At 43.7% G+C, this 14,849-nt stretch overlaps 1 protein-coding gene across 1 annotated transcript in view; it reads right to left on the bottom strand.

Moving 5' to 3' along the window:
• KNTC1 (kinetochore associated 1) overlaps positions 1–7,022 on the bottom strand; it is a 78,010-nt gene extending 70,988 nt beyond the window's left edge. Inside the window, exons 1-6 of the mRNA XM_083419017.1 lie at positions 6,961–7,022; positions 5,896–5,995; positions 2,377–2,497; positions 1,787–1,902; positions 912–984; positions 479–556 (exon numbers count right to left, since the gene is read on the bottom strand). Coding sequence (XP_083275143.1) covers positions 479–556; positions 912–984; positions 1,787–1,902; positions 2,377–2,497; positions 5,896–5,991 — 484 coding nt within the window. The 5' untranslated portion in view covers positions 5,992–5,995; positions 6,961–7,022. The remainder of the gene's footprint in view (positions 1–478; positions 557–911; positions 985–1,786; positions 1,903–2,376; positions 2,498–5,895; positions 5,996–6,960) is intronic.
• Between the last annotated feature and the right edge of the window lie 7,827 nt (positions 7,023–14,849).

Raw genomic sequence — 14,849 nt, 5'->3', positions numbered from 1 at the left:
CAGCAGTTGTGTGGTTATTGTTGGCTCCCTAAAGCAAACATATTGAAATTGGTCTGCATCTGGCGAGCCAGTGCAGCACACAGAAACACCGTTTACCTTCCCGCCGGAGCGGTACCTATTTATCTACTTGCACTTTGCCGTGCTTTTGAACTGCTAGGTTGGCAGGCGCTGGGACCGAGCAACGGGAGCGCACCCTGCTGCGGGGATTCGAACCGCCGACCTTTCGATTGGCAAGCCCTAGGCGCTGAGGCTTTTACCCACAGCGCCACCCGTGTCCCAATTCAATTAATACACATAATCAATTACCACTTAAACAAAATCTCTTGCTCCTGCAGTATTAAGATGTTGGTGCTCAGCACATTACAAACCTGAGATTCTAATCATTACAGAAAGCAGAAAGAAAAGCTCCATCTCTTACTACATGTTTCCATGCAATGATGCACAATTAGGCTTTAGATCTAAAACAACATTGTCCTACCTTCCTGAGTTTTGGCAAATGGGAGGTGCGTAATGTAGAAGAAGCCACTGTTTGTGAGAATAAATGCGTGGTAGGTTCCTATCAAAATAACCAAAGACAAGGTAAATATCAAGAAGTCTTCCCAGCAAGGGTTATCAAATTGTGTCCATGTGATCTTCTTCAAGTAAAGGAACTGCCACCTGGCATCTCCAAACATGAGCAAATAAAGGAAGAAAACTTGGTTTACACCAAGGTAATTGAAATCAAAGTAAATAAAAATAATCAAGGTGCACAAGTTGAAATATGATGAAAATTCACAGAATCAAGTTCAAATCAGCATCATATAAGTATCCTGTATCAGGCAGAATTCTATGGCATTACATTTCCTCCCCTCCCCCACTCAACCTGAGCTTACAAGAGAAAAACCTGAGCTTATTCAGAAAAAATATTGTACCTGTATCTCCATTATCTTTTTCTAGAATAAGATTCAGATACGTCCTGTCATTTGAAGATCTTTGAACCAACATCTAAACACATTTTTAATTTAAAAAAAGGTTATTAGAATGATTTTTTAAAAAGCAATGTAATTTACACCACATATTAATTTAATCCTACTCAAATCATGAATTTTGTAAATTACATTAGTATCTATTATAGTTTAAAATCAGTCAGCACATCAACAGCAGAAATTCACCAGGATACCAAAACTAAAGTTCAATTGTTGAATATATGCTTCACACCCATAAGTCCCACAGTTCAATTACCAGCATCTCTAGTGAAATAGGCCTCTGATTGCAAAGCAGGAAATTCAACTGATTTGTTGACACTGGACTATTGATGTAACTGGGCTGGAATGGTTCAGAAGTAACACTGAACTATGGTTTAGTATTACACACCAAGCCTCAGGGCTCACACACTCCCCCACACCTCTTATCTACTATGGTTACTTGCTATGTTTAAATCCAGACAAACTATGGTTAGTACTAACTATGGTTTAGGGAGAAAGCCAACTTCAAACAATAGTTTACAATCCTACCTTATTTCCCTAAACTATATTTAACCCTAACCACAGTTCTTGGACAAAATGAGTAACTACTGTTAGCTGAAAATATAAGCAAAAGCTTCCAATCTCTTCCTTGCCATCAGCAAAAGGAGGAAAAGGAAGGAGGCAATACGTGAGCCAAAGCCCACCTAGGTTTATCCCCGGGGTTTAGTGTCACATATCAATGCAACCAGTATGAGGCAACTTTTTAGAAACTCATATATTTAAGAATGTCTGAGGCAGCTGCATATAGTTATATAGAAGCAAAAAAGAAATAAGCTACATACATTAGTTAACAAGGTTTGCTTTGATGATACATGAATCAGATGTAAGTTTCCACTTCTCTCCCCGATCACAAGAAACTGTGCTTCTTGACACAATCCAACAACATCCACCTCAGTCTCTAAAAGGTTTTAAAAAGAAGTATTCAGACACCACAACGGGTGACGATATTCAGAAATGATGATGTATTATTACATAACGAGATGCAGTGAATTTTTGTCTCATACACTCCTCTGCTGTGGGAAATACTAGATAGTTATTACTGTCTTAACAACTCATAGGTCAAAAGATGGCAAAGTTATTTTGACAAACGTTTGGAAATTTGGGCTATGTGTCTATAATATACCAACATTAATACTGAGAGCCACTGCCCTGATCAAGTGATTTTATAAGGGCACGACAACACTGGGCTGATCTGTTTCCTTCAAAGGGGAAAGAGTTCCTGTGTTCAGGATTTCAAAACCACATCACAGAACATGCAAAACTCCAGATCAGAGCACAGATTTTAATTAAGAAAACAAACTGAGGTACACCACGTTGGAAGTTCCAAGTATTCAATTTATGGCTGCTTCAAGATACAAAATGGTAAACTCACCAAACTGAAGAAACATCTTAAGAGACTGGCAAATATTATCAAGCACCACCACTGTTCTGTCAGCCACCAACACACATCCATCACGGGAGGAACAGCCATATAACTTTGGGTTAGACAAAACCTGACCAATAAAAGAAAGCATCTGAACGTAAACAGAACTTATTTACAAATACAAACAGATAAGCAGTCTGTCCAGATTAAATTGTGTGTTGTAACTTTCTGTGTGTATCTAGCACAAAATCTAGCATCTGACTGGACCAATGTCTTGTCTCGGTCATGGACTGGATGAGAGCTAAGAACAGGGTGGATTTGATTTAAATAAAATCTATTTAAATCACAATTTAAATCACTAGTCAGTAAGACTTGATTTAAATCACTATTTTACAGAAAGGCTCATTCTTGCTGGTATAATCTTAATATTTACAGCCAGATTAATGTTTCATTTTTGGAATAATAAATTTTCATAGTGGTTTTTACAGTTATATAAAAAATTACTGATTTGGTTATACTATTAGAAATACATAGACCGATAATTATGAAATTATTGTGAGGTTTAATAAGTTAACTTCATATTTGGACAACTTTTCTGCTGTACTTTATTGGAAGGAGGGGGAAAAAACAATTTCCTTAATAACAATTTAAATAATTTATTTAACTAAAATGATAACATAACATATGTATCCATGTTTGTTAACTGATGTGGTTAAACTTTTTTTTTAAAAAAAAAAACTTAGACCTTACACACAAATGTAATGGAATCTAAAAGGGGTTATATCTCCCAGCAGCCCTGGCTTTGGAGAGGCTGGCCTTTCTTTTTCTAGAGTGCGGGGGGCGGGGGGGGGGGAGATACAGGTGGTAGGCCTAGGCTGGAACAGGCTGAGGAGAAACAGCTGGAAAGCTGGAAAAGGGGAGCAAAGGATTGGAGCAGAGAAGTTCAGGGATTCCTGCTGCAGGACTGAAGTTCCAGGTAGACTTTATTGTTTGGACAATGTCAGGCAAGCTCTGGGAAGAAGGACGTGGAACCAGTGAACTCTTATTAGTTGTCTGGCAAGCAATTCAAAGTCTCACCAAGGACTTACAGATCCCAGTTTCAGATTCCACCACCACCACCCCTCTTTGGATTTGCTTTGGATTCAGGTGTGTATTCTGTACAGTTAAGTGTTGGTGCAGTTGTTGGAACCCAGTGGGATTGGGAAGAGGTTGCCAGCCCTGAAGAGCCTTCAGCACTTGCCTCAAGTCTGAGTTGCACAGACATGCAACTGACTTGCACAATCATTACACAAAGATCCCAAGATTTGTGGAGTATTCTGCTCACAAGATTTGCACTTTCATTTTTACTGCTTCACACTTAGCTACTTGTGCAGATCTACTATTCCATTATTCATTGAACCTCTTGGAACTCAGCATTTAAGAGGTAAGGGGTTGATTCTGTGAATATGAATTTGCAAAGGAACAATGGGATCAAGGTTTTTTCCTCAACTCTGTATGTTTATTTTATAACATTTTTCCTGTGAAAAAAAGGCATGTCATCTCTGCAGACACAAATTCACAATTTTGAGAACTGCAAAAACACACATATGTGATATCTTCTCATTAAAAAAACTGCCCCAAATAATCTTACAGAAACCTCTGGAAGAGCATGGCATTGTGAATGGATTAATGGAATTCATTTATCAAAAAATTAAAATAAATCCTTATTTTCTGATAAACAGCCTTTGGGCTACAGTGGTACCTCTGGTTAAGAACTTAATTCATTCTGGAGGTCTGTTCTTAACCTGAGGTACCACTTTAGCTAATGGGGCCTCCTGCTGCTGCCGTGCCCCCAGAGCACGATTTCTGTTCTCATCCTGAGGCAAAGTTCTTAACCCAAGGTACTATTTCTGGGTTAATGGAGTCTGTAACCTGAAGCGTCTGTAACCCAAGGTACCACAGTATAATGTAGCTTAAATAGAAAACTATCTGTAGAAAGATTTTCCCTCCAAAAGCATTTTATTTTTAAAAATCCAATTTAAATAAAAAAATAATTTTAAATTTTAAAAAATCAATTTTTTAATTATTATTTTAAAAATCATTGATTTTTATTCACCCTGGCCGAGAAATTGAAGCCCAGTCCACGTAAGACAGGGGCACTGCTAATGGATGCTTCCCTAGACAAGATAAAGGGGAGGTTGCCAGCTACTCTCCCTCTGAAAGAGCAGGTACCCAGTTTGGGTGTACTTCTGGATCCCTTACTGTTACTTGAGGCTCAGGTGCCCTTGGTGGCATGGCATGGCTCAGCTACGCCCCATCTGGATAGCCGCCTAACTTCTGTTGTCTACGCTCTGGTAACCCCCAGGTTAGATTACTGCAGTGCCTCTGAAAATGGTTTGGAAACTTCAGCTAGGCAAGACATTGTGAGCACATAACACCAATCATAGCCCAACTGCCCTGGCTACCAAATAATTTCCAGGTGCAATTCAACGTGTTGCTCTTGACATATAAGGCTCAGGACCCCAATACCTCAATGCCTCTCCCCATTTGAACCAATCTAGACCCTGGGATCGTCATGAGGCCCTTCTTCGTGTGCCCCCTCACGGGAGGCCCAGAGGGTGACAACGCAAGAACAGGCATTTTTAGGGGTGGTTCCCTGTTTGTGGCACAAGGAGGCTCACCTAACGTAATCAATATATATAATTAGGTGCCAGGCAAAACCTTTATTTAGCATGTCCTTCCCAAGCCTAGGACCCTCGTACCTACAGGACCGCCTCTCCTGGTACACCCCGCAGAGGACCTTATGGTCCACAAACAATAATACTTTGGAGGTCCCAGGCCTCAAGGTTAGACTGGCCTCGACCAGGGCCAGAGCCTTTTCAGTCCTGGCCCCCATCTGGTGGAACGCTCTGTCGCAAGAGACCAGGGCCCTGTGGGATTTGACAACTTTCCGCAGGGCCTGCAAGACGGAGCTGTTCCACCAGGCCTTTGGTCCGGGCCCAGTCTGACCCCCTTCTTTCTATGGGACCCTGTATGTAAGTGGCCTCCTTGGCTCTTTCTATCGACCCATATGGGACCAGAACAGGTGGCTGGGCCTGGTGAACTTTTAATTCCTTACTCCTACGGTTATGATTCGTGGGTTCCCACTTAATTGTATTTTGATTTTAAATGTGATTCGAATTGTATTTTCAACTAATCGTTTGATTTTGTGTTTTTAATGTACATATTATGTACTGTATTTGGAGCTTTCTGCCCTGAGCCCAGTCTTGGCCGGGGTATAAATAAAATTTATTATTTATTACTATTTATTATTTATTATAATAATGTGGCCCTCTGGTAGATCTATATGCTGAGCAGATAACTACAGTCCATAATGCCACAGTAGTTTAACCTAAGTTATAGTCCCATTTCAACTGACAGGACAAATCATAGTCAATGGCACCTTTGAAACATCCGTCAACATAATTGTTAGTTCAGTTTTAAAGTTATTCATTATACAGGTCTTTACATAGTCTTCTCTTGCAGTGATGCCATAAAAAGAAATTCTACCTTTTCAGAAGCGGTGACTTTAAGCAGTGTGTTAATATGATACAGGGCACCACTCCCTGTATCATCACCACCCAACAGCTCCACTGTATCCCACATGGCCCTGGAGAAAAGCAGAAGAGAAACTAATGAACAATATAGACCAGCAAAGTAATGATTTGAACCTTTGTATTAAGACAAAATAACCATGCTGTGTTTTTAAGCAATGTCCCCACAGGCAAAAATTTGAAATGCATTTATTTAGCTGGTAGAAATGTAGCAGAATAAGCTTTCCCCGTTGTGTGCGACTTTTATAAGAGAATAAACCGGGGGGGGGGGGGGCAAGTTTAACTTTTAAAAATGATTATACTTCTTAAAATATATACTTTAAAAGTACAAGATTAAATATATCAAATGTATTACCAGTATTAGAGGCACGACCTGTGTTTTTCCTAGTATTCAATAAAATGTCTCCAGTTCTCAATAAGATAATACCACACACATTAAAGAAGACAAAACTAACTAGTCAATTTAGCAGAAACATCAACACCATGAAACTCATTTTCCCCTTCTTCTATTTTAGGACTATATCCTGCCTCCAATATACAAACATCACTCTATACAGTTTTTCTAACTAATAAAAATATCATAAATAGCATTAAATCCTAAGGCTCTTTACACACTAATTTATGTATATTGGCTGTGAGAGACAGTAATAAAGAGTTCAAAACTTTAGGTTTTTCATATACAAATACAGTAGCTACTCCTCTGGAAAAATATAACTGCACTTAAATCTATTAAAATATATTTTTAATATGTTTGTTTTAGCTTCTTTTAAAAAAAAAAAACCCATCCTGAGAGAGTCCTGTGTTAGTCACACGTGCCCCCATTTGACATTTTCCTGCGTAATGGCAGAGAGGGGCGGACAGGCTGCTTCCCGCCCGGCTCCCGCAGCAGCTCCCGAGCAGCCAGAAGTCCCACAGGAGAAGCCCAGCCGCCGGGCAGCTCTGGAAGGCAACCCCCAACCCTCGCCTCCCCGCCCGGCTCCAGCCCCACTTTCGCCGCCGATAGCCAGCCAGCCCCGCGCACCTCTCCCCGCCGCCGCCGCCGCCTCAGACGCTCAAATTGGCGCGCGCGCTCCTCAGGGGCAGCCGGCTACGGGACACCGCGAGGGTCAAGTATACTCGGCGCACAGGGGGCGGGGCTGCTGGGACACCCCGCCCGGCCACTAGAGATAGGAACAGCAAGAGAGATGTTTGGAAACAGACTTCTTGGTTCTTTAGATCTGCCGCCCCTCTTGGAAGAGCGGGGGAGTGGAGAGGGATCTCCAGGGACCCCGGGGTCGCTCCCCGATAGGAGTGCGCAGCTTCCTCGCTTCTGGCCTTTGTTCCAGGAAAAAACGGTGCCGCTACTGTGCACCCCTGAGCGCACCCATTTTATTTATTACATAGGATTCATGCACCACTTAAAGACTAACAAATTTATTGTGGCATAAGTTTTGGGGTGCTAAGGTCTACTTAATCAGGTGCATCATTCTTGGTAATCCATGAAAGCTTATGGAATAATACATTTACTAGCCTCTAAAGTGCCCATTTGGCTATTGTTTCATTTCTACTGTGACCCACGGTGAATTGATAGAAAGTATGCACCCATTACCATACTAGGTGACAGTGACAAAAAGAGGATTTTAGCTCTCAAGATCTACTAGTATGTTTATTTTTTAAACATGTTGTTATGAGTTTGTCTGAAGCCTGGACCCCCTTTCTAATTCCTGCACGACAAAAACTGAATTTAGCATGTTAAAATCCGGAGATTGCTTAGGTAAGGTAAAGGTAAAGGACCCCTGGACGGTTAAGTCCAGTCAAAGGCGACTATGGGGTGCAGCGCTCATCTCGCTTTCAGGCCAAGGGAGCCGATGTTTGTCCACAGACAGCTATCCGGGTCATGTGGCCAGCAGGATAAAACCGCTTCTGGTGCACAGAGGAGCGTGACAAGTGCCAGAGCACACAAAAACACTCTTTACCTTCCCACTGCAGTGGTACCTATTTATCTACTTGTGCTGGTGTGCTTTCGAACTGCTAGGTTGGCAGCAGCTGGGACAGAGCAATGGGACCTCACCCCGTTGTAGGAACAGCCAACCTTCTGAGTGGCAAGCCCTAGAAGCTCAGTGGTTTAGACTCGGCATGTCCAACTTCAAATAAGCTGCAATCTACTACCCAGTATAAAAAACTGGCAGTGATCTACCCATAGTCATTGGGGGCAGAGCTTTTGCCACTTCTTTAAGTGTTTCATCTTGTAGCGCCACCTGAATAAAATATGGCCTGCTGTGCTCCAGAGGTAGTATAATAATAATAATAATAATAATAGTTATACAGCAAATTATAAAACTACAGTAAAACATGAGCGTCAGCTACTTAGCTTTAGAGTAAGAAAACCAGCCATATAAGCATTGCCATTCCTCAGCCGAGTTGTATCAAAGGCATTGCAATGAGCGGTACAGCATAGCTGAAAGGGTATTTGGGAAGAGAGTAAAGCTAATGAACTGTCTGAGCAGAAAGCACAAAGTCTATCAGGAACCTGTCATGGAGAAAGTGTAGGATTGGGTTGTCAGCATCGAGTTCTGTCCAGCACTGCCTCACCAACTTGCTGCTGTCTCTGGTGCAAGGCAGGGAGAAGCTCCCCTTGCATTTATGCAACTGTGTGTTAACTGGCTTTAAAGGGCTTTTACAAATACTTGTGGCATGGTGGCCTTTTTTTACATCCCACATTATAAAAGAAGTGTGCTCTTCTGGTGGCACTGAGGAGGCCATGATTGTTAAATTTGGTGGGAACCATCTGCCAACAGTTGGGCAGAGCGTTACGCTTTATGCTGTATGTTTTTCTTCTTCTTCCAAAGATGTACTCCTTGCTGTCTGCCTCTTGTCACGTTTCTCTGCCTGGCTGGGACAAAAAGAGCAACCCAGAGCCTTGGAACAAGCTGTGACCCAACGACCAGTACAAGGTATGGCAGGAAATACTTAACTAGGGTTATGATGCTGGTTATCTTATAGGCCAGGGATGGGGAGCCTGGTGTCCAGCAGAGATTGTTGGGACTCCAACTCCCATCAGCCCCGTCCCTGAAATCTACGGAAGATGGGCTAATAATAATAATAACAATAATAATAATAATAACGGCCATTTGGTGGGAGGAATAATAAGCTTCAGCTTTGGAAGGCCTGGTGTGTGTGTGATCACAGTATTTGGGGTTGGACTAGATGACCCTTGGGGTCCTTCTATGATTCTTCATTCTCCTCTCCAGTTCAATCTTCTAAACTCTGACTGAATAAGCAGGATAGATCCCTGAATTTCTGCCATTGACTTGTGGTTCTTCCTGCAAAATTGCTTTTAAGCCCATTAAAGTTGAATGATTAGAGATCCTTTCCTGCCACTTCCGTGTCACCTTCAATGGCAGCCCCACGTAGAGCGCATGGTAGTAGTCCAAGCTGGAGATAATGCTTAACCGTGGTGCCCTCTTTCAGTTCTATGCGTGAATGCAGACTATGACAAGCTGAAAAAAGGAGCGCCCAGATACCTGAAGAGCAAATGAATCTGGGAGCTAGAGTTTGGGTCTTTGGGTTTGATGCTTTTGTAACTGGATCTGTAATGGCTTTTAGTCAAATACAACAAATAATTGATTGATTGATTGATTGATTGACTGACTGACTGATTGATTGATTGACTGACTGATTGGTGAAAAGGTGCTTCTTTTACTAAGATGCTAGCTTTCTCTCTGCATGCCATTCCTTGAACAGCAAAGATAAGGCTTGCTTTCATTGCTCTGTTCATTGGTGCATTTGACTACCGTTATGTGGAGGGAAATGCAGCCTCTGGGCTGAAAAATGTCCCCCTCCTGCCCCCTTGGGTGTCCCGTGTGGCCTTCACAGATATAGACACACCTTGGGGGAGGGTGTTTGGGCTGCTGAGCTGCCCCCCCCCCCCATTGTGAGGGCTGAGGGTGTGATAATAATAATAATAATAATAATAATAATAATAATAATAATAATAATTTTTTATTTATACCCCGCCCTCCCCAGCCAAGGCCGGGCTCAGAGCGGCTTACAAGCAATAATAAAAATAAGATGAATGATTACAACATAAAAACAAAAATAAAATACAACATTAAAATAATGTAACATTAAAGCATTAAAATGCAGCCTCATCACAGGAGGAGAAAGGAAAAAGAAAGAGAGGGAGGGAGGGAATCCAACTGGCTCCAAGCCAAAGGCCAGGCGGAATAACTCTGTCTTACAGGCCCTGCGGAAAGAAATCAGATCCTGCAGGGCCCTGGTCTCATGAGGCAGAGCATTCCACCAGGCCGGAGCCAGTGTTGAAAAGGCCCTGGCTCTGGTTGAAGCCAATCTAACTTCCTTAGGGCCTGGGACCACTAGGGTGTTGCTATTTATGGACCTTGAGGCTCTCCGTGGGGAGAGGCGGTCCCGTAGGTACGAGGGTCCCAGGCCGTGAAGGGCTTTAAAGGTCAAAAGCAGCACCTGAAATCCGACCCTGTACTCCACCGGGAGCCAGTGCAGCTGGAAAAGCACTGGGTGAATATGCTCCCATGGCAGAGACCCCGTAGGGAGTCTCGCTGCGGCATTCTGCACCCGCTGAAGTTTCTGGGACAGCTTCAAGGGCAGCCCCACGTAGAGTGAATTACAGTAGTCAAGCCTGGAGGTGACCATCGCGTGGATCACTGTGGCCAGGTCAGGGCGGGAAAGGTAAGGGACCAACTGGGATGCCTCCCCAGCTGCTGCCATTGTCTGTGGGTTGACTGTGATGCCACAAACACATTTGGCAGCTGAGCGGGTATAAATGTGGGCCAAGGCGCAAGCCTCGGCAGTTGCCCTCTCCAGAGAGAAATGGGCAGCTCAGTGGCACTCAGCCCAGGTGGTCTCCTGCCCCGTGGCAGCAAGCTGACAAGCGGAAGGAGGCAATCGCCTGGTGCTGGGATGCTGTGGAGCAAGGAGAAGGCAAGTACAAAGTTGACTTGCTGGTGGGATCGCTACCTGAAGGCGATGGATATTCAGCTCTGAAGCTGGTTGATGTCTGGCAATGGACCTGGCGAGGCTGCAGCTGGTGGGTGGTTGTTGGAAGAGTTTGCGTTCAGGCTAGTGGATGCCGTGAGGCTACGCTGGCTGAGATGGATGCAAAGTGGTTTGGAAGCCTTGTTTGTTAACAGGCAGCCAAACAGAGGAGTTGTCGGGGGGATGCTGTTGGATGGGGGCCATCCCACTCACCTGTTTGCCTTTGCCTTACAGGGATGTCCGGAGCTGGTGAGGTTTTCCCCAAGTCCAAAGTCATGAAGAAAACCGCAAGGCATCCCTATTTACATTGGAGGAATGGACGTGAAATACTGGCAGTGAGCAATGGACAAGGCCGTGGCCGTACCTGAGAGAAGGAGCTTTGAAGGTAGACTGCAGGCGGACATCTGCTGCATTGCAAGTGATGGGGCAGTGGGGAGAGAGAAGAAAATGAGGGAGGAAACATTAGGCCACATTAGGCGCACCGTCCATTGGAAGTGCTATGAAGATGCTTTGAACAGGATTGGCTTCCCCTCAGGGATTCTGGGAACTGTAGGTGGTTAAGGGGACAGAGAGTTGTTAGGCGGGTTAGGCTTAGAGTAGGGGTAGGGTTAGGAGTAGGGTGGGGTAGGGGTAGGGTGGAGTTGGGGTAGTGTTAGGGTTCCCTTCTTGTCAGGGAACTCTGGGAAATGTAGCTCTAGTTAAGAGTTATGGGGTAGGGTTCCCTTCTTGTCAGGGAACTCTGGGAATTTAAGCTCTGGTTAGGGAGTAGGGTTGGGGTTCCCTTCTTGCCAGGGAAGTCTGGAAATTGTAGCTCTAGTTAAAGGTTAAGGGTTAGCGTTAGGGTTAGAGTTAGGGTTAGCGTCAGGGGTAGGAGTAGGGGTAGAGTTCCCTTTTTGCCAGGGAGCTCTGGGAATTGTAGCTCTGGGAGGGGAACAGGGGGTCTCCTAACAACTCTCTGCACCCTTTTCAAACTATAGCTCCCAGATTCTTTGGGAGAAGAAGCCATGAGTGTTTAAAGCGGCTTCATAGCACATGAAATGGTGTGGATGTGGCCCTGGCCTCCCTCACCCCACTGCCCCTTATTATTGAGGAATCGAAAAGTTTTCCCCATGCAAATCTCTCGGAAACAATGTATTTCATCTGGAAAACAATTTAATTATGATTACTTTTTATTAAAACCTTTGAATGTGTTTGAACTGTGTTTGAGTGCGCAGAGAATGATTTCACTTGAAAGCAATGCCCTTAGATTACAGAATCATGGAAGGGTTAGACGGGACCACGAGGGTCTTCAAGTCCAGCCCGGCAGGAATCTTTTGCTCTACATGGGGCTCAAAGGACGGCCCTGAGATTTAGGGTCTCGTGCTCAATCAGCTATACGGACTGATCTAAATAGCAAACACCAAATATTTATTTTTTTACAATTTACAGTAGTGTAAAATAAAGGGTGTAGGAAATGAAATGAATGTTGCCTTTTCATTGTTTAAGGATGTTTTGTTAAGACTTTTGATTCAACACACTTATTTCAATATACAGTTGTACCTTGGTTTTCAAACTTAATCCGTTCCGGAAGTCCGTTCTTAAACCAAAGTGTTCTTAAACCAAGACGTGCTTTCCCATAGCAGCAGGGGACTCAATTTACAAATGGAACACACTCAACAGGAAGCAAAACATGTTCTGCATGCAAGGCAAAGTTCAGAAACCAAAACACCTACTTCCGGGTTTGCAGCGTTCTTAATCCAAGTTGTTCATAAACAAAGCTGTTCTTAAACCAAGGTCCCACTATATAAGCGTCAATAGACTGACCTTTTAAATAGGAAGCTACTCTTTATGTTTCTAAGCAATTTTTTACCTTTCAATTAATTCACCAATTTTATAATGGCTCTTAGTATCATTAAATAATGCCTTACAGTGGTTCTTTGGTTTACGAACTTAATCCATTCTGGAGTCCAGTCTTAAACCAAACTAGTCTTAAACCAAGGCATGCTTTCCCATAGAAAGTAATGGAAAATGGATTACTCCGTTCCAGACAATGAAAAACAACCCCTAAAACAGCAATTTTACATAAATTTTACAATCTAACGAGACTATTGATCCATATAATGACAGCAATAGACCAGGCTGCAATCTACTACCCAGTATTGAAACCCTTACCCTGCCCATGCCATCCTGTGAGGGAATGCTGCGGCAGTCACTTCTTGTCAGCGAAGCTCAGATGCTGACCGGAGGAGAAGAAGCAGGCATAGGAAGAGAACCCTTAGCAGCGGAAGGCAGAGAGGAGGGGGAGAGCAGCTGTAATCTGAGCGCGTTAAGCAAAGGGGGGGGGGACCAAGGTGCCAACAAAATTCTGTTTTATTTTTTAGCTATGCTAGAAAGACCAAAGCAGGTTGCAAAGAATTTCGTTTTATTTTTTAAGTAACAGCAACACTCCCTCTCTGCAGCAGCTGGAGAGATAACCCTAACATACAGTAAGTCATATAAAACTTGTCAATAAATAATAGGCACAGATAAATGAGCAAACAGGCTTTAGTCTAAGGGGTTAGGATGCAGCTTTTTTTTAGGGCCATGTACCCTCCCCTCTCCACAGGTGGTTTAGAAAAGACTGGATTCCTCTAGGTCAGAGATGGATTCTTTAGCTTTCTGGGCCTTGCAGAGCCTGGGAGCAGCTTCCCCTCCGTCTCTTGGCCTCTGCCATGTTGACTCCTTTGAGCTCTTAAAATGCCTGTGCAGACCACTTTCTCAGGCAGGTTTGTCAGCAGCGCTGTGTTTCTGCCGGCACCTCCTTAATTTTGCTAGCCCCCGCTGCCAAAAGAGACCCAGCAAAGAGGCTTGTAGCAGCCGTCCCCAACTTGGTGCCTTCCAGATGTTGTTGGCCCAACTCCCATCATCTCTGACCGTTGGCTATGCCGATGGGAGGTGGATTCCAACAGCATCTGCATTGCTATCCTGTGCAAACCAACCTGTTTGCCTGGGATTTTTGGGTGGGCAGGAAGGTGAAGGGAATTTTGAGAGTCCAGGTGGTTCATGGAGCGTGCTCTGTTTTTATCTGTTTTGTATAAGCAGTGTTGGATCGGTTTTATTCTTGCGTTATATTATAATGTAAGCTCCCCTGGAATCCTTGGAAGAAAAGCAGGTTAGAAATTCTCATAAATAAAAATTGCAGCACATATGAACCATGTGCCTGACATGGCATGGGAGAGCAATCCTGAAACCATTTTAACTCTCCCCATGACCTCAAATATTCCTCTGAAGTAAGGGAGGCAAATGGAGAAAGCCTTCCCATTGTCTTTTTACTTGCAAGTCCTGCCTTAAGGATGCATTTGTGTATGAATAGGGTGAGCCTGTGACCTGGCCTCAGGAACTAAAGTATTAACCATCACAGAAGAATGGCCAGGCTGCTGAGGTAATGCAATCAGTGATCATTATTGGGTATTCTGGCAGACAGGATGTATGTATGATTTGGGGGGGGGGGGTGTCTTGGGCTACAGGGTGAGCAATTTCAAAAGGCAATATAAGGGCTTGTGCCCCATTGTTTGGGGTTCTCCCTCCTGCATGTGGTGAGGGGGGACCCTGTTGCAACAGTTCCTTTAATAAAGATCAGGCTTACTAGTTGCTTTGCTTCTCAATATACAGTGGTACCTTGGTTTACGAACTTAATCCATTCCGGAAGTCCGTTCTTAAACGAAAGTGTTCTTAAACCAAGGCGTGCTTTCCCATAGCGGCAGGGGACTAAATGTACAAATGGAACACACTCAACAGGAAGCGAAACATGTTCTGCTTCCAAGGCAAAGTTCATAAACCAAAACAGCTACTTCCGGGTTTGCAGTGCTCTTAATCCAAGTTGTTCATAAACTAAGCTGTTCTTAAACAAAGGTACCACTGTGTTCTGGTTGGCCTCTGTTTTCTCCTACTGATAGAGAA

Source organism: Podarcis tiliguerta, assembly GCF_965153285.1.
Source record: "Podarcis tiliguerta genome assembly, chromosome: 16".
NCBI classification, from domain to species: domain Eukaryota; kingdom Metazoa; phylum Chordata; class Lepidosauria; order Squamata; family Lacertidae; genus Podarcis; species Podarcis tiliguerta.
This window is presented reverse-complemented; position numbering and strand designations above follow the sequence as displayed.